Here is a 26482-nt window from a genome sequence, read left to right as displayed (position 1 = left end):
TTCTGTAATGCAGCAGGGCCTACATAGTGGTGGGCAGTATGCATGATGACAAAATGCCCAAGTGAGATGCTGTGTGAGCTCTATGTGCTAATGAACAGGACTGTACTGTTATTGTGGCTCTTCCAAGAGCAGCTTGCTCTCACCATAAGGCCTCCATAAGCAGGAGCTGTAGGGACCAACATCCATTTTTCTCCTCAGTGGCCCTCTAGTTCTGCTAAGGAAAGGCATTAAAAGGAGTATTCCAAGATGTAAAGGGAGAGATGGTGGGAGCTTACTGGTGGCAGAAGAGGAAGTCAGTGAGCACCACCTCAAGTTGCCCCTGGTTCAAGTGGATTGGTGTCGGGGCTCAGTGTACAATTTCGCATCTCACACTTGGTGCAAATGCTTTTGGGGTAAAGCTGCAGCTCACAGAGGCTGCATGGAAAGGCCAGTTCCTCCTCCAAGCTCTGACTTCAGGGGACTTTATTTAGGGATGTTTATCTCTGATCCATGCTCTGACCCTGGTTGAAGCTAGCTGACAGATTGAGCGTACATGAGCACAAGCACTCACACACAGTGCATGGCTACATAAGGCTTGTTTCTCTGGGAAACAGCCTAAAAACGGTGACAATTCACACAGCAGGGACCAGATCTGCCAATCAAGAAGCAGCTCCCCTTAAGAGGTCACTTTTCAGGTCAAAGCCACACTGGGGGTAAATCCTGATGGAACAGGGATGAATTCTGCTGTGCACAAGGGGGAGCCGAGCTTTAGTTTGCGCCTTATATCTTGGGTAACGAAATTCTACTGCCCATTCTCCAAATTTCTTTTTAGTGCTGACATTAGCTGGGTCTGCCAGGGTGAATGTTGCATAGAATCATAGGATAGTTATGGCTGGAGAGGACCTTAAAGATCATCTGGTTGCAACCCCTCTGCCAAGGCACACCTTCCACTAAACCATGTCACCCAAAGCTATGTCCAACCTGGTATGATACAAGACAGATCATTGGTTTTTTCCTATTTTACATCTAGGTATTCTGCTGAAGCAGCAGGGAAACATGGAACAACCTTTGCAAAGCAGAAGTAATGGCAGTGACACAAGCATCCTCATGGATAAAAATAAAGCAGGGGGATGAGAGCCAAGGTTTACGGGGAGACATGCTGTTTGTTTAACCAGCATCCAGCATCTCTCATTAACTTGCTGTTACCTCTACCTTACCCTTCCCTTCTGTCCTGCAACAACATGTGCGAATAAAGAATGTTTCATCCTTGCTTTGTTTTGTCACTTGGATGATGCCTTTTCCCAGTTTTCTGCCTTGGAAGCAGTAGCATTCCGCATATCTCTGCAAAGCTGAGTTTCATTGATGTAGCAGCTGAGTTCAGGAAAGGCAGGGGATGAAAACAAGTCCTAAATTTGGATTGAACCAAAGATAGAAATGCTACCAAATGGAAGACTGAAAACCTGGAAGAAAGCTCTGGATCAGCATGGTATTGCACTGAAATCTGTGGCTGTGCTAATGGCACCTGTTACACTGCTGTAACGTGCTCTGTCCTCTCCTCATAGCAAGTGTCCTGGCTGGGTGTGTGTGGAGCCTGGTGGCAGTCACCTCTTCTGTGGTATTGGCTGCTTGCAGGGAAATGGGTTTGTGCTGCTAATTCCGCTGGTGATGGAGTAACCCTGGCATTGCAGAGGCTGGAGGACAAATTCTGACCTCTGAAAGGTCTGGTCACACTGTCCCTAAGGGCTGTGTGGGACATGGCTGGGGCTCTTCTTTCTCCTGCCAGCAGTGCCCAACCTTTGCAGCTGATCAGAGCAAGTAGTGTTTGCTGGGGTCAGAAAATGGGAGCTTTTTGCCCTTACTCAGACAAGTGCAAGTTACACTGGCCTGCTCAGCCAGAGCGCTGCACAGAGTCGCTTCTACGTATCTTTAACCTGCAGAAGCCGCATGGCCTGAGAGGTGGGAGATCCTGATTCAGTTCAAAAGTGACTTCTCACAGAATATAGGAAGAGAAGTAAGGAGGAGGTGCTGGTTCATCTGTTTTACAAGTGTTGCTTTTCCAGCAGCTCAAACCTTTTAGCCAACATCTGCTCAAATTTGTGTGTACTTTTGGTATGTAAAATAAAGATTTGGTATCCAAGTCTATTGAACTTTTTTGTGGGGCTGGGATACCTGAAGCCATGCTCTGCCCAGCCCCAGCACCTTGCAGACTGTCAGGGAGGTAAATCCAGGAGCTTCCACTTCTTTGTGTCCAGAGCAATGTCATGGAAACACTACTGTCGGTCTCTTCAAATGAAATTAGTCTGGTGCTGGAGCCAGCTCTGAAGATTATAGCAAATGGAGCATGCAGTGTCATGCTTGTTGCTGTAGCTTGCTCTTTCGCAACTGGCTGGGGCTATCTCCACCATGGCAGGAACCACTTGAGCAATATTAACCACACTGAATTCTCTGTGCTATAGGACTTTTTGGATGCCTCGTGTGCTTCAGAGCCAGGCTCTATTGGCTGTATGAGTGCAGTGCAGAAGAGGAGGCACCCCAGTCCTGATGGTGACTAACTAAGCTGCAGTACCTGACATATATGCTTGTACCAAGCTGAAAGGAGAATGAAGCCTCAGTCTCTGAAGGGTACCTGACACCCACTCTGGCTTCTGGTACAAGGGTGAAGGGTTGAGATATGAGCAGGCTGTGCAGCAAAGCACCTCTTTCACAGCTCGAGAGGACTTCCACCACTCCCTGGCACTCTGATGAACAGTTTATGTCCATTCAGAAATGAGTGTATGCACAAAGAGGATGTGGTCATCAGCAAGCCTGAGCTTCCAAACCAGTTCCCTCAGCCTGTAGCGCAGCAAGCTCTCTGTGCTTGTGTGGTGCTGTACAGTTTGCTGTTGAACCTGAAGGGTGCATGGCCTCCTTTCCCTGTGTTTCTGGGCCACACAGCAAAGGAAATGAGGTGTTAAACCCAGTTGGGGATAAAAGACAGCCCTGCTCAGCCTTGATGCCATTGGTGACAAAAAGGCCTGCCAGCAATCCCACTCACCAGCTGCTGTGTGGAAAATCCTGGAGTAGGCTGAGATTCAGGAAAAAGGAACTAAAATGTGTCTTTGCGGGTGATGGGGGTCCCTAACTAGGCCACCTCCTGAAGCAGGAGACTGAGCATAAGTGGAGCCAAGTGCAGAAGAGAAAAGGCTGGAGTGATCTCATCTCTGCTTCTATTCTGTTTTCTAGGCAGTAGAATAGACCAATGGATTTGAAAATGAAGCAGCAGCAGCAGCAGCTCCCTTCCTCACCACCCTCCTCCCAGGCGCTGCTGGAGTTTGGGTCAGTTTTTCGAACAGTCACTTGTTCTTCCTTCTCCCTGTGTAGTGCTTGCAGCAGGAACCCTCCTCTTGCTGCGCCCGCATACAACCAGCCTATGGTCACCAGTGCCCATTGCAGCAAGGGTCTAGCCTGGCAGGTATGGGTGAGCACCCACAAGACAGAAGATCACTCACTGGCGCATCCTTCTCCACAGAAGAGCATCCTGAACTGCTGCCGTATTACCCTGTATCACAGCAGCTGAGAGTGGTGGGGTGGCTGTTGGCCAGGACAGAGCTGATCTGGGAGATGAAGGACAAACCACTGCCTAATCATAGCAAAGCGCCTCTTCCTATCTCGGCTGGTTTCATTTCCCTGTTTTGGCCTGAATCCAGGCTGGGTTGGGGCCAGGACACTTCCTAGCCCTGGTTTCTTGTCTGGTTGCTAAGCCAACTTCTCCTTTGGCTGGCTGGATGCTGGCTGCTCCTCAGGAGGACCTTCTGCATGGCCTGGGCTCGCCCCTGTGTGAAAGAGGAAGGGAAGGTCCTGGCCTCACGCATGGGGAGTGGTGCAGCTTGTGCAAGTGTCTGTCACAAGGCAGGAAGAGTAGGAGTCAGACTTCCCCGAGCCTCAGGTTGGATCTCTTTCTGGCCGCCACGATGAGTGTGGGTAGGCTGACAAGTAGGACAACAAAAGCTCTCTGCTGGGGGATGTAAGCGGAGAAGTTTGAGAAGGACCCAGGTTTTCTTCTCAGCAAAGTAAAACAATAATTTTTCACGGTGTTGTGAGAACTTGGCTGAGATTTTGTCTCCTGGAGAAGGGATGAGAAAGGGGCTCACCGCATCCAAAGGCACTGTTACTGTACAGCTCAGCAAAGAACCCTGAGGAGGCATCAACCTCATGGTCTTTTGTCCTGTGTACAAGCTGCTGCTGTCAGCTGGATCAGAGATGTCCTGTGCACATTCCAGGGAGGCAGCTGGTGATGCATACTGTCTCTGAGACCCAAGTCTCCCTGGGTGGGTAACTGTGACTATCTCACCCCCACTGCTGGAGCTGTTTGTGAACCCCTTAGCCTGCAGCAATCCAGAAGAGCCTTGAGCGCTGGCTCCTGCTAAGACTGTCATGTGCTTGAATTCAACCAGTTTTCTCCCTTGCAGAGCAGGAGCAAAGCCACCCTCTGGTTTGGTGCTAGCAGGAGCATCACCACTTTCCCCCTGCCCCAGTCTGCGTGGTGCATGGGCTGGCTGTGCCTCCCGCCATGGCCACAGTCGTAGCTATAGTCTCTTGACCAGCTCCTCCCCATGTATGACATGATGTGGACAATGTCCCAGAGCATCCAAAGGAAGGAGCTCTTGTTACCAGGCAGGACTGGTCTCTTAGCTGCCTTTTGAAGCCTCTGAGTCCCAGGAGTGGGCAGGGCTGAAGTAATGTGTTCCTGGAGAAGGAACATGCCGGAAGTCTGGAGGCAAAACAGCTATGGAAATAACAACAGTGACAATCAGAGTAGGTGGGATTGAGCTCAACACAAAGACAATGCATCAGCTGAGGCAAGCATCTGTTTCCGTGGAAAAAGTCATCTGCTGCTGTGATGAGCCTGTGCTGGTCCTCGCCTTTGGGGAGCTGGGAGGAGAAGAAGGCAGGAAGGATGGAGGTGGCTCAGCCCACTGGCAGCCAGACCTGGCTGCTGAAGGCAAAGCCCAATGCCTTGATGTGCTATTTTACCTGCTCACCTCACCCAGACAACATTGGCTATAGCTGTTGTGAACCTGAACCTCAGTGGGGTGAACATGTCATCAGAAACCCTAATGATTTGCAGGAAACATCATGTCAGGTTTGGCCCTGCTCAGCTCGGTGGGCTCTGAGGTGATGGTAGGGACCATCTGTGGTTTAAACTGTCAGCCCCAAAGCACAGCAGCTGGTGGTGGCCCTCAGTTTGTGGCCTGCGGATGGATGGTCTGGAAATACAGCTCCAAAGGCAAGTGGAAGCCTGCCCACAGCCTGCTGCTGTGCAGTCAGCCTGGGTTTGGAGAGCAATGCGGCTGGAGGTAACCAAATCCTGGACAGCAAAGGGCTGAGCCCTGCATACTGGCACTGTGTGGTCATAGCCAGTGGTGGTTGCAGTCTTCACATCCTGAGCCCAGCCCAAATCCAGCTGGATGCTGGGGTTCCTGGCAGCAGGCACATTCATGAGCCATGACAGGGCTCACTGCTAGCCCTGCATTCTCCTGCTGCCCACTTCTCATGTCTGATGGGCACTCACCTCACTGCCCATCTGCAGTGGGGGTGGCCCTGCAGGATGGATGTGGTGATGTTCCCAAAGCATCACCCAGACCAGCAGGTCCTGCCAGCCCCCACCTGTGGAGCTGCCCCATGGAAGCACAACCCAAGCAGTGGGATGGGATTTCACTTCTCAGGAGCAGTGAGCTCTGCTGCAAGCACCCCTGCCTGTAACAGCAACACCTGGCTGTGTTTCAGAGCCTTCACAAAAGCGTGAGCACCCCAAACCAGACCTATGCTCCTAATGAAACTTGCCAAGGATTTCTTCTGGGCTGCAGCTTCCAGCCTGCGTGAGCACCAGCCCAGCTGGAGATTAAACAATATCCTTTAATAGGAATAGACAGGCACCCGTTTCTAGTGCGGGAGAGAGGAGCATTCCCCATTCAGCTCTCACATGCAGGCAGCATGAGGACCGCAGGGGGACCAGGATGCCCTGATTTGGAAGTCTCCTGCTCAACTCGACTACTCGGAAGGCAGCTGCTCCTGTGCTTGCGCCAAGGAGACTTCTTGTTTAGCACATCCTTCTCCTGCTCAGTGCAGTTGGGAAGCTAAAAAGCACCAGCTCGTGCTTCTGTCCTCTGCCAAATGTGTCTGTGACCTACCGCAGATACGGGGTTACCAACAGCTTGTCAGAGCCTCCTCGGTGCGCGCAGCTGGGGCTTGCTGGTGCTGCCGTTTATGAGGCTCCAGCCCTCGCCCCGATTAGATAGCGCAGGGCAGCTCTCCATCCTGTGCCTCAGCCTTACCTTGCTCCTCAGAGGCTGCCCCACGGTTCTGCCTGGGGGAGTCCCCACAAAGGGGCTGCTGAAATGCTCACCAGTGTAACCAGGAGCTGCCTTCAGAAACAAGCTGAGAAAACAGCCGAACCGGAGGGCATCGCTCCTGTCTCCATGAGAACGCAGGAATGCAGCCTCCGGGGCCTCCTCTTTCCCACCCCACTTGCACCCTGCAAGATCTCTCCCCAGCTCTTCCCTTTGGCTCCTTTTGGGTGGACCCTCGCTGCAGTCCCCATTCCCTGCACCTACTCCTGCTGTGATCCAAGCCCTATGATCCTTCCTGGGGCAGCAAAGCCCCATCTACCACCACCAGTGCCCTGGGGTGCAGGGCACAAGGGATCCCACACCCCAAAACGGCCAAAACCTAGAGAACAAAGCTGAGCTCCTGCAACAAGGAGCTGTGGGCTGTGGAGTGTGACTCAGACACATCTGCTGCAGGGTTTTACTGCACCAGCACTTGGGTCGGCACTAAGGTCTGCCCTGAGCTGTGTTGGAGGCTGACATCCCATTTCATACCTTTCCACCCTGGTGGGAGATGACCTGTGGGGGTCCAGGGTCTCTGGCTGCCAGTGGACCATGAGGCTCTTCACCTCCATGATGTGCTTTTTATAGTCCTTTTTCCCATTCCCAAGAGAAATTCTACAGAAATTTTCTATTTCTGCAGGAGGAGCAGCAGGGAGAGGAAAGGTTGAGCTCTCTTGAGACCTTTGTGCTTTATTTTTACTTTTGTTGTTGTTGGGTTTTTTTAATCTTGAGGAAGGAACAGACTAAAAGGGGCATAAATAAAACCCAGCTAAGCTGAGATGAAAACACTTGATTGAAATCCGTGCCCAGGGCTGTGAGTTTGTACATGAGGAAGGCACTTGGACGGGGGGGGGGGGGGGGGGGGGGATGCTGCAACTCAAGTGAGAACTTATTCTTTTCCATATTCCCTCTGGAGAACAAGCAGAGTGACTGGGTTACCCTTGCCTCTGAAGAGGGTGAGCTGGAAGGCAGAGGACCATGTCGAAGAGCCATCTTGACCACCCTGTCCCCAGCCTCAGCAAAGCTGCTTCCTCCACACTGTGAAATGGGGCTAATGATAGTCTCCAAGGGCCAGTTAAAAGCCTGCATGATGCTTTGCTAGATACAGCATCATACAAGCACAAAGTACTGATAGCACTGAGCCTGGTGTAAGCTGATAAGGAGTTCTTGGGGTTTTTTTCCAAGCCAGAGTTTGGGTTTCATGCTATTGATGCCCTCAAAGGTTTCCTTCTACTGGGTTAGCATCACGTCCCTCACGTGGGAGGATGGCAGGGGTCTTTTCCACCTTGGAAAGGAGAGAAATACTGTCAAGTTTTCAGCTGATCCTAAAACATGCTTTAGCTGCATGCTTCCTGCAGAGTGTAAGTGTCATTGCTTAAAATAAGTATACGTGTATTTAATCTCTTGGTTTATTTTCCAAGGATCCTGTAGTCTTATTGTGGCTTGGTAACAGTCTCACCATAGGTAGCCTTTTCTGAGAGACTCATTCCCAGGTCCCACAAGAATTTATGTGGAATCTGCATCCCCTCAGCCATGGCCACCATATCCCTGACGCCAGCATGAGCACAGGCTGCTGCCACGGCCATCCACAGTTCCCTCTGCCGGCACTGCAAGGCTCTTCTCAGTGGGGTGGAGGGACAAGACAGAACATGTTGAGAAACAGCACATAGAGAATTAAGTGCCAAGTTCAAAGATTAGCGTTGGCTTATTAGGTTTCCCCCTAAGCTCAGTATTAGGTAATGCTAAATGACCCACACAGAAATCAGAAGGGAGGATTAATAAAGGTTTAATGGTGGATGTTTGTGTTAGAAAGTGTCATGGGACTCAGAGCACCAGCAAACAGCAAAGTGTTTCCCCCCTCACTGGGGCTCACTGGAAGATGTTTCTTAGTGCCTTAAAAATTGTTTCACCTTTCTTCCCAGATTTGTCATTCTTTTTAATAACTGTTCCCATGCTCACTGAGCCGCAAATAGCTCCTGGGTTTATAAATGTATTTCACTATTTCTCTAGGCCTTTTTGCTGTGTTTATTCCAAATCCCTTTTAGATAATCCAATATGTGTTTCCGATGGGCTCTGCTCAGGGCTTGCTGAAAGTGAATAAACTGAGCTGAAAGGCACATCAGCATTTAAACAATGAGATAATGGCTCTCCAGAGTTGTTCTTGGTGGAGGCTTCACTTTTGAACTAGGTTGTATGAGAAGATCTCATTGTGGCCACATCAATGGCAAGTGAAATGGAAATGATCACAAAAGAGCAGGACAGTGCACAGGTAGCCCAGGAAGGTAAAGGCTGAAAGGGCTCATAGGATAACTGCAAAGACATGTCATTGCTGGCTCTGACACTGATTATATAAACTCTCTGGGAGAGACACACTGGCCATCTGCTGTCTTACGCCTCTTCAGGGGCTCCAGCTGACCCATCACTTGGTGTCATTGCTCATAAACACTGCTCAAGGCCTGACCCTTTATTCCCTGTGGGGAAAAACAAAACTCTTTTGTCTCCTAAAACTGTGCTTTGCAAGGGTCTTCCCTGCCTCTGTTCAGGGCCCCTCCAACCACCAGGGCCACCCCAATCAATTCAAAGGCATTTCAAGGGGAGCAGGATGGGGCTGCAGGGAAAGGTGCCCAGCCCCTGAATGCTTCCTGGTTCTCCCAAGGGAGGAGAGGGACACAGCAACATTCCCAGGGCTGCACCCTGAAACGTGCAATCCTGTTGCAAACCACAGGGTTCATTGCAAATAAAAAACAACAAAAAAAGTGCCCCCCTGCCCCTCCCGAAAGGCCAAACCACCAGGTAAGAGGAAACAGATAGCTCACGGCTCCAGGCTGGCCAGTCACCCACTTGCTGGCTGTGAGGTTAGCTCAGCCTTTTCCCTAGATGAGCCCTCAACCCTGCCCCACTTCACAGCACCCCACAGGATGAGTAAGTCAGAGCAAGCATTCTGGTGAGATGCCCAATGGGCAATGTAGCTATTGCACAAGGACGGCTGGTGTTCAGATCCAGACTGCTGCATTAGGGTGCTTCTCACACAGCCCCACAGAGAGCTGGCTGGTGCAACTCCTAATGCCTCTGCCCCAAGATGCTATCAACCCGCCTGTCTTTCACACTAATGCAGTCAGGAGGTGCCCTGCAGTGAGAAACTGTCACAGTATGGTCACTGGTGGCCAGGGATGCTGGCCAGGACACAGTCCTTGGGGCCGTCACTGTGATGGGGCAGTGCACCCTTCCCCAGCACTTACCTCCTGCTGCTGGGATGCAGCTTCACAAGAGTTTGGTGAGTAGGAAGGATGGACCTTCCGGGATGCTGTGAAAGCTGTGCAGGCCTTTGGAGAGCCACAGCCAGATGGGGAGGTGCCCAGAGCAGTTGGTGGACACTGAGGCTGAGCACCAGGGCGGCTGGGTACATCACAAACACCTTTTCATGCACATTCCCACGGGTATCTATGGAGCCATCTCTCCCCAGACAAGTCCCAGCCTGGAGACTATTACAGAAGCAATCCGATAAAATAGTGTCCTGATGCCCTTTGCTGAACACAGCCCACTCATGGAGCAGTGTAGTCCATGGCCCTCCTAGTGCCCATTCTCACCAGAGACCTCTCACGCCCATCTGAACATCTCCATGCACTCGGTCCCGGCACAGCTCTCAGGATCAGCCTCGCAAGGACGCCTGTGCCAGGCTCCCAGTACTCACAGGCATGCTCTGCCTGCAGCCTGGGAACGCCGTCAGCCAGAGCAGGGATTCGCGATGATTCAGGGAATGTCACCACAGGTGCGGAGGCAAACCGGCCGGTTCCTGCGGGCAGACTGCAAGGACACAGCCTGCCCCACGCCCACTGAAGCACCAGCCCTCCTGCCCCAGGTTATTCACCACCCAGTGCCCTCAAGCTGTCTTGTTTGCATCTCACTGCTGTGCTCGCCTCCAGCTCCTCCCTGGCCAGCTGGGCCAGCCAAGCAGAAGACATCCCCCCCTGTGCCAGTGTCGGCACACAACCCCATCAGCTCCCGCTGGCTGGCACTAACTCTGAACCTGCTTTACCCTCCAGTTTCACTGCACTTTGAGCATGCAGCAGCATTTGAACTGCAAACAGCCACTGTTTACACCCCACCCAAACCGTCAGTGTGTGTGCTAACCACCCTGCCACACCAGCCTAAAGAACAGGGGGTTTCACTTGAGTTAATTCACTCGTTTTCCAGTTGCCTTCATTCCCAAGTAATCTAGGAAAGCTTTGCTGTGCTCAAGTACTACCATCAAAGACCATCACAATAAGCAAAATATAAGCTGACACTTCCAAGGTCTCCTCAGCATGGGTTATTCTCAGTTTTACTCTCTGGTCATCAGTAATGGATCTAGACCGAGCAGAACCTCTCACCCACCTGTACTGAACACAGTGGCAAGCTGAGATCTTTACAGAGACCTGGAGCTTGCACATGTATCTGTCAAATTAGTCTTCAATTCTGGTTTTATTCTGAAATTGCATTATAGAATGCTTCAGATTTCCCATTCAGTATTTTTAGCTGAAGTTTTTCACAGTCATTAAAAACCTCAATGTTCACATTTTTCTATCAATTTCCCAGGTATTGAGCATGAGACATTTTGCCCTTTGAAAGTTTATATTCATATATATGTGAATACATATATAAAAATATGCATGTGTACATATAAATATAAATACATTTATGCATGATTTCTTATAGTCTTACTCACTGGCTGGAGGAGGAAAACCAAACTCTTGGGTAGGTTTGGATGCTTCTCTGTTTATTTTTACCCTGTCTGGTAACGCAGATTTTCCCGTTGTCAATCCCGGTCTGAGCCCACGCTGCCAGTTTAATTCCCAGACCCACACTGTGGGTGCTATAGGTGCCGCTTCTCACCTGGCAGTGCGCACTCAGCCTGGTTCCAGGCAGCATCTGGACAAAAAGAGATGTTCTTTCCAAAGGCAGAGGGGGGAGACCGGGTACCTTCACAGACAAGCACTCTGCAGCCCGAGGGCAGCCCTTGCCATTGGGTTTCCCATGCAGTGGCCAGCAGCAAAATGTGGTGATGCAGAAGTGCTGTGTGGTTGGGTACCCAGGGCAGGTTGTGCCTTGGAAAGGAGCTGGTCAGGAGCTTGCATGATTCCTGTAAGAAAATAAATCCTAACACATCAAAACCAGGGGAAGAGGGTCACTCCATGCAAGAGACCTGGTTCTGACTAGCCTCTCATCTCAACAGCTTAGGCTATGGGGTGTCCTCCTCCATTGCTAGGCTTGGCTCCTCACTGGGCACAAATAAAACCCTCCAAAGCCCTGTGATGGTGAAGTGCCCTGTCCCATTGGGCTGAGCAAATGGTCACTCAGGCTATTCCCAGCTTTCCAACTATGGTATGTTAGGCGAGTGGGAAGGCAGACCAGCTGGAGCAGCCAAAGGAGCCTGCTGGCCTGCTGTGTCCCCAGGGGAAAAAGCAAAGCAAACAGGAGATGAAAAGGCAGTGATGCCGTCTCCATTCTCAGACGGGTGCCCTGCCCACCACGCTACCACAGTCTGTGTGTGGGAGGGTGGAGAAAAAAAATAGATTAAATAGAATCACTCTAACTCTCCTGCTCAAGCAACTCCACATTGTGTGAAAACATGGTTATGTTCATCTGAGGACAGGCTGGAGCCTAAACCTCCTCTCTCCCAGATGGGTGCTGAAGGTGTTAGGCAGTAGCACCTTTTATTCTTGGCCTAGTGATGGATTAATACACGCTGGGCAAAATGGGAAGCTGGAGGACAGCCTTGTCCTGGCCCTGGTTGTGGCTGTGGGTGAGCCAAGCAAGGATCCCTGGCAGAGGGCAGAACTTGAGCAGCAGCCTCCTGCACCCCGGGCTGGGCTGACACAGGCATCCTGCAGATAAACCCACCGTGCTCTTATACTTTGATTTTGTGAGAGAGGAGTCACACAGCTTGGCCACCACATTGGAAACCTTGCATCATTTGCATCTCTTGGGAAGCAGCTGTCCTGTCCGCTTGCTTGGCTGGGGGCACAAGGGAGCATGTGGGGAGCTTGACCACTTCACTCAGGCCTGGGAACTTCCCACGGCATGGAAGCATGCCCAGTGTCAATGCCACAATGCTGAGCTTACCACCATCTTTTGTGTGGCTTTGTCCACAAGCGGGTGAAAGGCTATGAATAATTTTACAGTAGATAGCACAGAAGTGCAATAAGGAGCATTTATGGGCAGTCTACTGCCAGTACGTGTCATGTGAGAGGTAAATGTGTTCTTAGGCAGCTTGATTTCTTGAATAAGGACTTGCTGCTTGTGCCCCATGTGCTGAGAGGGAAGGGGACTGGGCTGGGTGGCTGCTGCCAGTGCTGGCATTGCCCTCCATGGCCATTGCACACATGCTGGGGGGAGGCAGCTGCTGCCTGAGGAAGACAGAAATGTTCAGAAAGAAGAAAAAGGCAATGACAAGGAGAAATTCACCGTGGAAATAAAACTGGTGCATGTTTCAAGCAGTGGGCCAGCAGTGGAGGGACATGCCAGCCTGTGGGAGCAGGGTATGTGAAGGCAGTGAAAGAGCACAACACATCAAGGCCCGTGCTGCAGCTGACAGAGCTCAGTTACTCTGCTGAGCAGCAGGACAGCAGTGATGATCGCTCTTTCCGAACCTGTGAGAGAAGTTCAGCTGAAGAGAGATGCAACGTGTGCCTGCACAGCCCAAAGGGCTCCCTGGCCCCTCTCCTCCCCGTCCACACCCGCACATTGTCAGCACTTTCTTGGCCAGCGGAGGAGCCGGTGCAGCGCTGCAGGCTGGGTGAGGAACGGGTGTGATGCAGAGCATGAGCTCACCCATCCAGAGGGCTCTGCTGGCCATGCCAGCTCCCATGTCCTTCCTGAAAGCTACGTGACATGGGTGGCTCTGCCAGCAAGGGTAATTGCAGCTCCCTTGTATAAAGCACAACAGCGACTGGTAACCTCCCTTCTCCTACCCTCGGTTTAAGGCCAAGGCAGCCTGCATTGCCCAGCACAGCTTCAGGTGCCCGAGGCACGAGTGAACGGCCAGTCTGTGTCCTACTTTGCACAGCTGCAGTATCTGAGGGCACAGCAGTGAGTAATGCTGAGAAACCAAAGCTTTTAAGTTGAGGGGATGGGAGGTTGAATTTCTCTCTATCTCAGGTTTTTAGCGAGTCCCAGCTATGTCCAGCCTTTTGTCGTGACATGTTCACTCTCTGGAATATTGTCAATTGTTTTGTAGGAGCTGAAACAAAAGCAGTTGTGTTAGTCCTCGTGGCAGCAACAGGAGGGAACACAGCAAAGGTGGTGGTGGGTAAGAAAACCAATTAAGGAGAAGTATATTCTAGCTGGATACAAATATTACAGACTGGTTTGCTGCTTTGGCCATCATTTTTTAGCCAGCTACAAGTTCTGTCTCAGACTGCAGGGACCCAGGGGCTAAAACAAGACAGAGAGATGTAGCAGCTCTGATGGGCTGAGGACATAAAAGAAACAAGATGCACAGGGAGATATGTTTTTTTTTATTCCAGCTGATATAGCTAGAAAGAAACAAACAAGTTTTCAGACACCCTCCTTCCATTAAGTAATTGCTTTGAGTGCAATAGTGACTCCCTGTTCAGAAGAAGCACCACTAACTGAACACCCTCTGATTACAAGACGCAGAACCAGGTATTTGTCAAGCATCTGTGAATAGTGACAAGCAGCACAGCAAAGGGGATCTGAAGAATTTACAGAACCAAACAGTTGTCTCTTGCACCATTTTTCTTTCCTTCACAAGCCTCAAACACAAAAATGCCTGTGCTGATTAACTCAAATACAGGATCATCACCCAGCACAAAACTAAGCTCTTATGTGTGACCTCCTCTCCCCCACCCAGTTAACTCTGAATCAAGTAGAAAGCTGTATTTAAAATAAAGAACTCATCTGAGATGTTCTCTCGGCTTTTCCCTCACTACCACAATTTAATCAGCTTACCACAGCTGGAGTCATCACTTCAGCTAAGTGACAGCCTGCAATCAGCCTTTGAAATACCACAGCATTTACAAGAGAAAGCTTCAGTTTTTGACACAAACCTATATAAAGCTGCATGCTGTGAAGCTATGCATCAACTTTTCATCATGCTCCCACTATAAAAGGTTCCAGCAGTGGGTAGAGCTGTTGAGCAGGTGCTATCTGCTTCCCAGGTTGCACTAGCTGCAAAAGCTGTTGTCACTAAGGGTCCAGTGCTCCTAGCTCTCAATATTAATCTTGTAGGTTAATCCAATGCTTCCACACAGCAAGCACATGTGTACATCAACTACAGCCATTCTGGAGAACAGACCTACATGACCCAACACTGCAAGCTCACACCCAGAGGACTGCCTGAGCTTGTAAGCCCAACCACTTAGTGTGCTTTGACTATGCTGCTCATTTTTCAGTTCATGAACAACTGGTATACAGCCCAACAAGAGTCAGATGAAAAGATTTATCTTACTTATTTTCCTGTGACTAGCAGCTTACACGCCCCATCTCTTCCCTAGCTGAGGTGAAGCCAGTTACAGCATAGGCTTAACTTAAGTCTCACCCTCCTTCCTTCTTCCAAAGAGGGCAATTAGTTGTTTACACCAACTCTTTGCACATCCCTAGATTAAACATGTGATCTCGTCCCCACAAGCTAGCTCAGTGTCAGTATTATGGGCTGAAGTCTGACCTCATAGCACTGCCCTGCAGCTCCAGGAAGACCTGCCTGAAAACAGTACCCAGGTCTGTCTCCCCTACCTTTATAGGAGTCAGCCTCACCCACTGTAGTCAGGATAAAGACAGCTTACAGTTACCATGAGCAGATGCACAACTCAAAGCCTTGGAGGTAGGGTATGTTTGCTGGGACTCATGTTTAACACTAGTTCTCAAGTTTACACCAACTACAATCATGTTAAAGGTTCATTTTTGACATTGCCTTAACCACAGCTCAAGTAGACTGCAGCAGCACAGCCAGGAAGATGTGCCAGCAAACAAAACCAGCCCATGTAGCATAACTAATAAAATCAAATCACTTAAATCTCAAAGACATTCAGTTAACACATCTAAGACGGTTCAGGCCAAAACAACAGTTTATTTAATTTTCAGCAACATCTCAACCATCAAAAAAATAAACTCTAACACAGATGGATGGAAGACTTCTCTACAGTGTAACTAAGTGGGCTCTGAACCCAGGGGTTTGAACTGGAGTGACATTTTATTATTCATCCAATAAGTTAGGAAGCATGAAAATAAAGTGCTTCATTTCTGAGCTGGCATGAGGTCATCAATAGACTGGCCTTTTTCAAGGCGTTTTTCCATTTCAATGAGCAGCTTCACACCATCCACCACCATCTGCACCAGCTCCACCTCAGAGAAGCCAAGACGATCAGCATTGGAGATATCAAACACTCCTCCAACAGCAGCTGTATCCACACCACCTGGAACAAGAGACAGAGTTAGCACACTGACCACAGCTAGAATAGGCAAGCTCTACCTTTCTTCCCTCACTAGCCTGAGATGGGAACACAGCAAGACAACTCTGTATAAGTGCCACTGCTGCTGCCTCCTGCATGGAGATAAAGCTGCATGTGACCACCAAAATGAGCCACCCAATGTGACATGAGGCCAGCTCTTTACTCTTTTAACCCATGAGCAGTCTAACCTGTGGTTACACATACCCACTGTAGCTATTTCCTAGCCAGAAGTTAAATCAGGATTCTCATCCCTGCTTACAACAGCTGCCACCAGCTCCACCTTATCTGATGCTAAGAATACCACATACAAAACATACCTAGACAGCCAGATACAGTAAAGCCTACACAGTGTACTTGCACCCCACCCTCCCCCCCCAAGATGCAATTTTAAGGCTTGGTTCTCTCCATGTACTTTACAGGGGTACCTTTTGAATGGTCTGACAGGCACTGCCAGTGTGAACCAAGACATTATTCTGACTGTACCCAGGGTTCTGCTGGCATCTTAGAGCAACCTGACTAGGACATCACTACAACCTCTCACCTGTGCCTCGTTTCTGCAGCCGCAGTCTCTTGAGGACCTCTCCAAATTTTTCATGTTTCCCAAGGTTTGGTAACTTGATGTGCACACCAGCACGGAGCCCTGTTCCAAGGTTGGATGGGCAGGTCAGGACGTAGCCCAAGTGTGGATTCCACATGAACTCATGGTTTTTGGACTTAAAGAGATTTTCTATCTATAAATGCAGAGAATGGACATTTAGAGATTGTTTACTGAATGAAGGATGTAGGTCATCCATTAGTGCTCATTTACAGCTTCAGTTACATAGCAACAGCCTCAACAGTTTGAACAACTATTTTTATCAGTCACATAGGCTCCCTCCATTGGGAAAGATGGGCCACCAACAAGGGGCTTTTAAGGCCCTTGCTCTTAGGAGTGGGACAGACTAAGTTTAAGCTACACTACAAAATCTCAAGTCACTATCTGTTGGGAAGCTTGATTTAGTATATATCATCCAACTGGCGTGTCTGTTTAGATTAGGGAAGAGGCTGGTAAGGCTCAACTTCATATCAAGACCAGAAGTTGAGAGAAGCATTCAGCCTAGAAACTGCAATCCAGCTTCGCCCATCCACATTCAGGCAATTTCTCCTCCTACCCAGTGCACCTCAATGCTCGATTTCTGAAACTATGTATAATCTCCTTTAAGTACAGTTTAAACACTTGGATGAGGATGCCGTATCAGAGGACATATTCTAGACTTCATAGCCACAATGCTTTGCCTATACAAGTGTTTCAGAGCCCTCATGGCTCTGGACCACTTCAGGGTGTTTACAGAGACCCAGGTTATGGAGCACCACCATGCAGGACTCCACAGGAGTCTGCATTCTCAGATCTAACCAGAGAGACATATAACATTTAAACCTACAGTTCAGGCAATATTGATTTACCTGTGTTAGCCCAGTACAGAAGCGGGTAAATACTTCCTTCATGTTGCCACCTTTCTGCATGGAAATAACTCTAAGGTGATCCTCCTCATTGATCCAAACAAGGAAGGTCTTATTATCATTGTGCCTAGGAAACAAGGTGAACAACTTGTCTGTTCCACCTGACATTTTCAACGTAATTGCAATAGCACCAAATTATTCATCACTGCAGCTTTTAAGAGGCTCACTTAGTTGCTTCTTCCAAGAAATTATTCATGCTTCTTTTGTTCATGCAGGACCTAACAGAGTTAAGCTACTTGTTCTTTCCAAGAGAAGTTTAAATTAGTCTATGCCTAAACATAACAGAATGAACAAGTACATGACATGAGCCAGTCTTAGGATTTGACATAAAAACCCCAGTCGTTCCCCTTGCTCACTTGTGGCCCCAGCTCACAAATGTAAAGGACTTCCCCTGTTCAGCAGAGTTTGCAGGAGGGTGATCACTGTAGACTGAGGCAGCCCTGTACAGTGATGTTCATAATGACACCATGTTGACAAAGTTTAACAAATCCTTTTATCAGAATGTTGTCAGATTCTGTTAACCTGCACTTAGTACCTTAACAGAAAACTAAGTTGAGTTTTCACTATTAATTTTTGACCAGGGTTCTTCAGATATATTATAAAAACTTCTGAACACCAATGGGCCCCTCTTGTCCTAGCTTGCAGCTGGCAGCAAGCACTATCATAAATATTTATCATGCTGATAATTTCTCAGCTTGATTAGGATCAAAAATTAACTATACCTGAGGAAAGTTATTTATGCAGGCAACACTGAGACTTTACACTTCAAGCTTGTACATTAGTCATGCTCAGGTGACAGCACTATCTAGTGCTGGCAATCTGCAGGTAGATGATGCAATCTTAAAGGTGACCTCCAGAAACAAAGCATGCTTCCTCTGTGTTGTATTCCTAGTGCAGCTACAGTAATAAGATTGGAGTACTACAGCTGATAAAAACCTAGCCCTTAGCTTACAAGGGAGCAAGTTAATTATGTTGCAGAAGCTCCAGAGATGCAGTTTTATGTGGGTGACCTATATCTGATAAGTAGAAGCCTTCCATTCCACACATCTGCATCAGTCAACTCGTGGCACCAAATATATCTGGGGCCAAGGGGAGAAGTTGTTCCAGTAGTCTGTTATCCATGAGTTTCTGCAAGCAGAAGTGATGAGACTACTATGCATTCAGTATCAAGTCTGAACTAAGCAAATGTTACGGTTTATTACCACAAGTTACTCTAAGCTTCTGGGAGAAGAAACTGAATGTAGTGGCATATATACTCCTTTGTAAGTGATCTACTTTCTTAAGCTACTTCAATTGTTGCCTGGAGTTTCACTAACCTGTGCTGGATAGGTAGGCTCTACATACAAGCTAGCGAAGCTGCCTTGCTCCTACCAGCCCAGCGTAAGGCATAGTAACACTTGTCCAAATTCTGATAGTTCAGATGCAACCTTCCCAAAGGATACAAGAGTCTCATTAGATTCAGTAATACAAGCTCAGAAGCTGCCATTGTGCCCCTAATACAAGCCATAACTGAAACTGCAGGATTTTTGTTTGCAATGACTTCATACAGCTCCCCTCTTCCAGACATACTCACCAGATACCCCTGGCATCAGGCCAATCTCGTGCCATCCCAGATGCCAACAGAAGAGGAGAAACTGGCTTGTCAAACAAGAAGTGATCATCAATCAGCTGCTGCTGCTCTGCTTCAGTCATGTTCCTCAGAGCATAGTACTTGCCCTTGAGATCACCTTCCAGGCTACCCAGAGCTGAAAAAGAGGTTCACTTTAGGATGGAACTGAAGATGCTAGACATCTTCAGCACTTTATAGAGACCATAAACAAAGTGTGGCAATGTCTGATCTGCTGGGTTTGGTTCTTCCCTCACTTTCATCCAATGCCTTTGTGGCATTACAGAACTTAAGGCAGCATCAGATGATTTGTCTGCAACTTCCAGGCTTAAACAAGTGGTCATTGTCCCCTTACATACCGTATAGGATCATTACTGCTGCTTAACTGTAGAACTGACATGCTTTCTTCCAAGGAGAATCAAGGTCATGAATACAATAAACAGCATTATTCTAGTTAAGGATTGTTACCCTGCCCTTGAGAGATTATGGAGCAACTACACTCTCTGTCTCCAGAACTGCACCTTGAGTATATCCTTTCCTCTCAATGGAGTTGGGAGACAACAGAAAAAATCTGCAGCTGAGGAGTTCCACTGAAAACTAGGGCTTACTCTGGTCAATTGCATATCTGAAGCAAGACTACATCTCTAAGCAAACTGAGTGTAAATGAAAGTCAATTAAAAGCAGCCACAAAAATACTGCAACCATGACTCAAGCCCTGAAGTTGCTACATACCTGTTATATTTCAGGTTTGAGCTGTGATGAACCAACCTCTTTCTCCACACACATAGAAAAAAAGCTTTCAAGATCAGCAAAGGTCAACTTAATGCAGTATAACTTCCCTCTGACATGTGCTCTTGCTCTTAGCTACGAACAGCAATGCTGAGGCAGCTGCAATGTAATAAGCCTTCTTCAGGGAAGGCTCCATGTTCACACCAAATCTTGAGGGAGGCAGCTTTTGCCAACTGCCTCCATTTTCAAACTACAAAGAGCATCTCTTGCGCAAAGGACGCAATATTCCCTGATGCCTCCAGTTTCCACTTTACCTTCAACGGAGAGCTTTTCAATAGCCCGCCTCTCTCCTCTACTGCAGTGCGGGGGAAGACAGAATCCACGGATGCTTCTACCAGTTCTGACGCGGGAACTTAGCACATAATTCGGATCCAGATCATCACCTCCCTACAAGATTAGGAAGCCAGTGAGTACAATCTTGCTGTCAAGGTACCTACCCTAAAATACATGTTGCTGCCATACATTTAAATGTGCACCTTATACCAGAGATATTGACTACCTGGCCTGCAAGCAAGGGTCTTACTTCAGGACTCTTTTGTCTTCAGCATTAGCTCAACTATCTGTTTAACAATACTTGTTCTGAGACTAAGGCTACAGATACCAAGTAGAAAAGTTCACAGAATATTAGGTCATAGAAATAGTGCTAGAAGATTTTACATCTATTTCAGACTACAGTCTGGGCTTCTGTTACCTCATCAGATCCGCAACCTAGGAGCAACAACATGAGGTAAACCCTTGTTCAATTAGGTGTTTACTCTTGCAAATTAAAACTAGAGTTACTGACTACTATCACCCAAAGTCTCTTATTTTCAAGCTGACCTCTAGCTAGCCAATCGACACAGCATTAGGGATTCCTAGTCTACAGTAACATTTGAAATCCATAAAATGGGCAAGAATTCTTACTTGTAGCCACAGCAAAGTCTATTCTGAAGTATGAGACCACCAAGTGATATTTAAGATCCAAAATCAGATGGTGTTTTATGACAGTCCTTGACTCCAAGCTTTAAAGCTTGACCACTACAGCCCCACAATTCATGGAAACACATGCTGAACATGTTTGGCATGACTGACACTGCAGCAGCACACGAAGCCATCTCGTAAGTCTGACTGCATTGGACATGCAGCATGTGAGTATGTTCTGGGTGAAAGCAGGGAACAGAGCCTGAGCCAGCATTTTAGGCAGCTGCCAACAACTTTACCCAGTCCTCAGACTAGTAGGCATCAGTAATTGATCAGAAGTTTATACCTGTAAATTATCAGCGTTCAGGTCAGTCTTGTGCTGATCAGTTGGTTTGTAGCCACCATGCCTGTCTTCAATAACTGGATCAAAGAGTTCCTTAAACACTTCATAGGATTCTTCATCACCAGCTACGCATCCTACTGTCATTATGAAGGGATGGCCTGAAGTAAAATCAGAAGAGCTAAGTATGGGTGATGTTTGGATGTACTCCAGTGTAGCACTAACTGGGCAAGTTCTGTAGTGGTAGGTCTAGTCACTTAGAAATGCATTTTTACATAAAAACATTTGGAGAGACCCTACATTTTACACTTCATCCAGTCAGTCAAATATAGTGCTATGGAAACCCATAGCTGTTGCCATTAAAACACACTCATTTGTCAAGCTTGGTTTAGGACAATTTCGCACAGCATATCCAGTTAATTTAGAACATCAGAATTTTTTTTCTCAGCAATCATGCTTTGCTGTAAGCAAGAATGCTTCAATTTTTGTTTCTTCTGCTAAAGAGCTGTACTTCTGTAGTCTGCTCATGAACACCACCTCCACAAAATTAGTTTTAAGTCACCATATTCAAAAGCACCAGTTATTTCAGCTGGCTCACACAGAAAACTCTCAACGCATTTTACCAGGATTATCAACCCCAGTCTGAATGACATCATCCAGGGTGAAGCCACTGGGTGTGACTCTGTCTCTCAGTTTCTCGTATAAATCCAGGGTTAGAACTTTAGCCATGTGGTTGTTGTGGCTTCTCACGTCCGGATACTCCTCATCAGGAGGCAGTCTCTGATTATTTAGTTGGGCCATTTTGATATTGCTAGAGTAAAAATAAATACTGTAACATTAACATGTAAACACATCTGTTCCCCTTTTTCACAGAAGTGCTAAAGAACATCACATAAGCAGTCTGGAACAGAATCAAACCAGAACAGCCAGGTAAGCTGACTTTTTTCCCCATTGTGTTATAATTAGAATGCATTTGGGTTTTGGGTTGGTTTTGTTTTTTTTTTTCTTTTCTGATTGAAAGTACTTAGCAGAGCAGTTACATAATTGAAGTGTCTGGAAACCAGTATGTCAGATCACAGCAAGCAACATGGCCTGATAGAACAAGGCCCCTTTTAACCAGCCACACATTTAGAGCCGTCTTTCAATGCTTTACAAGATTTGCCTCTTAGTAACTGAAGAGCTTTGGATGCCATTGTCAAAAAGCACTTCCAGTACAAAGGGAGAACAGATCATCATTATGCAAATATAATGGTCCCCTGCCATTACCTGGGTTGTCAACCCCAGTCTGGATAACATCATCCAGCGTAAATCCACTAGGAGTCTGCTTATCCCTCAACTTCTTGTACAGGTCCAGGGTGAGCACCTTGGCCATGTGATTGTTGTGAGCTTTCAGGTCAGGAAACTCATCATCGGCAGAGAAGTTCAGCTTCAGGAGGTTGTGGGTGTTTGAGAAAGGCATGTCTGCCCCTACCTGCAGTCACTGGGAAGAAAAAGGGGAAACCTATCACCAGGGGTTTGGCAGGCTGCGGACCGCCCGGGGGAAGTCAGGCACTCAGGCAAGGTCACCTTGGCTGTCATTCCGCCCGTGCCTTTCACACCTTTGCTGCCACACCACCTTCCGCAAGAGCCACAGAGGAGCAACAGAGGAAGTTCTTCACCGCCCCCAGATCTGCCCGGTCCTCCAACATCCCCCCGCGAGGGCAGGGGCTCGGGAACCGCCCGAGTCAACGGACGCGCCCAAGGTCGCGCGGAGCGCCCGTGGCAGCGCAGGGCAGCCCCCGCCGGCGGCTCCGGGAAGAGGGGAGGGGGAGCGGCCTGGACGCCGCGGGGTATGGGGGTTGAAGGCGCGGCCCTACCAGGACCACGGGCCGGGCGGCAGGTGAACGGGGCGGCACCGCGATACCCTCTGAAGGCGGCTACCCTTCCAACCGCCACTACTGGGCTAGAGGAGGATCCGCTGCGCCCGGCACCCTCCTCGCCCCCGGACCCCGGCTTGGGAGCGGAGCAGTGGAAAGCATCCAAAGACTCATTACACAACAGACAGCTCCCTCGGGGGACGTGGCTGGGGAGAGCATATGTAACTACCCTGCTAAATACCGGGTTAATCTCGTTTTAGAGCAGGGCCAGCTCCAGCTGAGAGCAAGCCCCGTAAGCACCTGCGCCCCACCCCGCAGGAGCTCTGCTCCGCATGCCCCGCCCCTGCCGGGCACCCCTGCCCTGTGCTGCCCCTCGCCGCACCCGCTCCCCTTCTTCAGCCAGACCGGGTCACCCCAACCAGTCGGATCAAAAAAGAAGAAAATTAAGAACCACGTTTGCTTTTTTTTTTTTTAACTAAATCTTATTTTAAAGCTACGGGACGGCTCGGCTGCCCCAGGACTTACCTAGGGCTCCGCAGCCAAACCGCAGCAAGTACCTCCACGCCGCTCCGCACCCTACTGCTGCCCTAGCTGAGTAGAGCCGGGCACCGCAGCCGTGCCTCTTTTATATAGAGCGCGACCCGCCGCCCCATTGGCCGCTATTTATAGCCCATTCATTCCATTGGGCCAGGCGCGGCAGGGTGGGGTGAGCGCTTGCCGCCATTTTGCTTGTCTCCAGAGGAAAAGTAGGGTGGTGTTGGGTGGGGGGTTGGGGGCTCCTGTCCGAGCCGCTCCCCACAGCCGAGCGGCAGCGGCGCCTCGCCGGCCCCACTGAGCACACCCATGCACACAGGGATCCCATCTCGGGGGTGCCGCCGCACACCAGTGCAGGCATGTGGCGTGCTGCCAATCTGGCTTCACACCTTGGCTGTGGAGTCAGTAACGGCTGTAATAACTCCCCTGCATGAAAGTACGGCTTCATAGTGTCAGGGCTGTTCTGCCCCCATGTCGCCAAGCTGGCTGTAGGTCTGGCTCTCAATCACCCTGTCACCAAAGGGCATCTGCCTCATTCTGTAGAGGAAGGTCCTGCTGCTTGCCCTGCACCTTGCCTCCAGCACCTGTGAATCTGTGGGCTCAGTTTACAGTTTAACTTGAAAGGAAATGGCTCCTTTCAAAGTGGTTGTGAAAAGCACAGGGAGTCTCCTGCTCTTGTCATGTGCCACAAAAAAAAAAAGGCTTAATCTTTATTGGAGAGTAGCTGATTTTCCTGCTGAAGATGGAAGGAGGAAGGTTGGGATTTCACCAGTCTAAAGTCCACCTGAAATGCGTGAAAATAGTGACTTTCATTGGACCATTTGTAGGAATCAGAAGGGTTTGTCCCAAATATAAGATGCAACTGAGGATCCCATTGTTTGCTGAAATAAATACACTAACAGTGTGACTATCTTGATCTTTCACCTTTACATAATGGTTTCTTTATATTTCTATGACATGTAGCTCTTGCAGCAGAACCCACGTTTATCCTCCTGTCCAAACAGCATGTACTTACCCACGTGAATGCAGATCCAAGTGGCAGAGCTGCTTTCTCTAACCCAAGTTGTGAATATCAAGAGACATCAGCTGGAGCTCTTTCCCCCCACAGTTCTTTTGGCACCAGAGCCACCACCCTTACCTCAACAACTGGAAGCATATGCACTTACAGAACTGACCAGGATTTAAAAAAAAGTAACATACACCTAGAGGAAATAATTACAAAATAAAAACCAGAGTGCTTCAAGTGAAAATGCACTGTGTTTGGCTGTCATCCAGATTTCCACTTTATTCCAGGTCTGATAGACCAAGATGCTGAGTACACAGATCTCCACAGAAGTCCAGGGCTTAGCATCTGTGCAAGTCCGGTCTCTTAATCTCCCGGATCAAAGAACAAATCTCTCTAGGTCTCCTCTGACTTTTTAACCTCACAAAATCTTCCTCTGTGTTTTACTTTTAGTTTTACACAACGCTTATGCTTCACAATAGTGCAAACTGCAAATAATGTAAGTGTAAAATTGTACCCAGAACATTTTCTTACACCATACTTCTGCAGTGGTTTTCTCCATTAAAAAAAAAAAAAGCGTATCAGGGTAGGTACTGAAGGCTCATTTTGTCTTATTTCATAATCTACTGCTGCACAGAGAAGCAATCAGCTGTTCTGTACTCTAATTGTTCTGTAGATTTGTTCAGTCAAGGCCACCTCAAGAACCAAAATCCAAGAATCCACTTCTATTTACTGGACACAATCTTCCCCTCCCAGTCCTGTAGAACAGGGAATACCAGTCATTATTATAAACGAATATATTCTCAATCTGCCATTCTGACACAGAAACCTCTTCACAAAACTTCTTCCAACAAGAAGGCATGGAAAGAGACAAATAGTGCAAACCAACCAAAATATACCAAATGTACATGTTTAATAAACAGTGCACCCTCTGCCTCATGTTCCTCACCACTATTTGACAAATTTCTAGCCTGCAGTAAGTCAGCAGTGGCTTCTGCCTCACTGGGTTTTATTCAGACAGCATTTTAAGATCTGATGAAAGCTGTGTGTAAATTGGATCCTACCTTTCTTACAGTATCCCATCCCAGCTTCCCTAGTGACTTAATTATAGATGCTGTGCCATGTGTCAACAGCCTCTGATCAACCGTTTTATCTTGCTCATCTGCTGAGACTTTCTTCGGATAAGCCGGTATGGCCTGTTAGACTGTGATAAAGGCACCAATACTTATCTTCCAAGCTGGGATGACATTGTACTGCATGCTGATTTATACACCATGTTGCTGTTCTGCAGCTCAGGATGGAAAGGTGGGGTGATTACTCCAGAGGTCTCTGCACTGAGCTTTAACAATGAAGAATTAAGGGAAGTTAATAATGGGCCATGCAGCTAACTTCCTACGAGGCTTAATTATAAATGTTGTGCAGTGCACAACTGTAAGAGATGGGTGTTAGCTACTGAATGTGTCTTCTGAAATTACTTGCATGCATTTAAGATGAACCTGAAGAATTAGGATCTTCTTGAAAATCTAGAAGAATATACCCTATTAGAAAACAGCAAGAGAAAGTGGTTTACTAAAACAATTCAATTGTTTCCAATTCCTACCTGACAACTGAAAAATTAAACTAACTCGTGTGAGTAGATTACAGGAATTGGTTATAGCTGCATCTGCTTAACTTCTGAACTGAAACTTCTCTTGCCATTTACATTTGCTGCTTAAAATATATTTGCCTAGTTATTATCCTTGGTGTATTTTTTTACACTGCTTAGGCAGTTAGTTGATAAAGTACTGATCATTTCCAGTGAGTTGAGTGCCTGTGGAAACTAGGAGTTGCTGAGTGTCTTGATCTTGCATACACTCAGGCCCACAGTGATCTGAACAGCAGTTCATCATGGGAAAGGTACATATATAACCAATGACAGTAAAAATGACAAGAAAAAAACAAGGTAGGTGCAAATATAAAGACACAGTAGAGCCATAATTGCCAGTCAGAAAAACAGCTGAGTAGGAGTTTGCAGTTTAAGAAACCTCTGAAACTGCATACATTATGTTTAGATTAGATGGAGAAGAGTTTCATAACTAAATAACAAAGACTACTGCAATTATGATATGGGCAGGTCAAAAGCATAACAAAAAATATATTCTCAATGAAGGTAATGGGC

At 48.0% G+C, this 26482-nt stretch overlaps 1 protein-coding gene and 1 long non-coding RNA gene across 3 annotated transcripts; both read right to left on the bottom strand.

The window, feature by feature from the left end:
* Nucleotides 1-8116: 8116 nt before the first annotated feature.
* On the bottom strand, nt 8117-10135 carry LOC115946587 (uncharacterized). Its single transcript, XR_004080635.2, has 2 exons — nt 9587-10135; nt 8117-8818 (listed from the first exon to the last, which is right to left on the bottom strand). It is a non-coding gene; the product is annotated as an uncharacterized lncRNA (long non-coding RNA).
* Nucleotides 10136-15389: 5254 nt separating this feature from the next.
* On the bottom strand, nt 15390-23412 carry CKB (creatine kinase B). Of its 2 annotated transcripts, XM_005149575.3 has the most exons (8): nt 23313-23412; nt 22198-22411; nt 20938-21092; nt 19946-20078; nt 18870-19041; nt 17240-17363; nt 16338-16527; nt 15390-15760 (listed from the first exon to the last, which is right to left on the bottom strand). In XM_005149575.3, exons 2-8 carry the CDS (start codon nt 22388-22390, stop codon nt 15582-15584), a joined length of 1146 nt encoding a protein of 381 aa, XP_005149632.1. In that variant the 5' UTR covers nt 22391-22411; nt 23313-23412; the 3' UTR covers nt 15390-15581. The 2 variants fall into 2 exon arrangements, with proteins under 2 accessions (XP_005149632.1, XP_030905191.1); XM_031049331.2 differs by lacking the exons at nt 22198-22411; nt 23313-23412 and adding an exon at nt 21555-22160.
* Nucleotides 23413-26482: the final 3070 nt, after the last annotated feature.

The sequence above is a fragment of the Melopsittacus undulatus genome, chromosome 4, assembly GCF_012275295.1.
Source record: "Melopsittacus undulatus isolate bMelUnd1 chromosome 4, bMelUnd1.mat.Z, whole genome shotgun sequence".
Taxonomy (NCBI): Eukaryota; Metazoa; Chordata; class Aves; order Psittaciformes; family Psittaculidae; genus Melopsittacus; species Melopsittacus undulatus.
The sequence above is the reverse complement of the archived record's forward strand: the minus strand, read 5'-3'. Positions and strand labels throughout refer to the sequence as shown.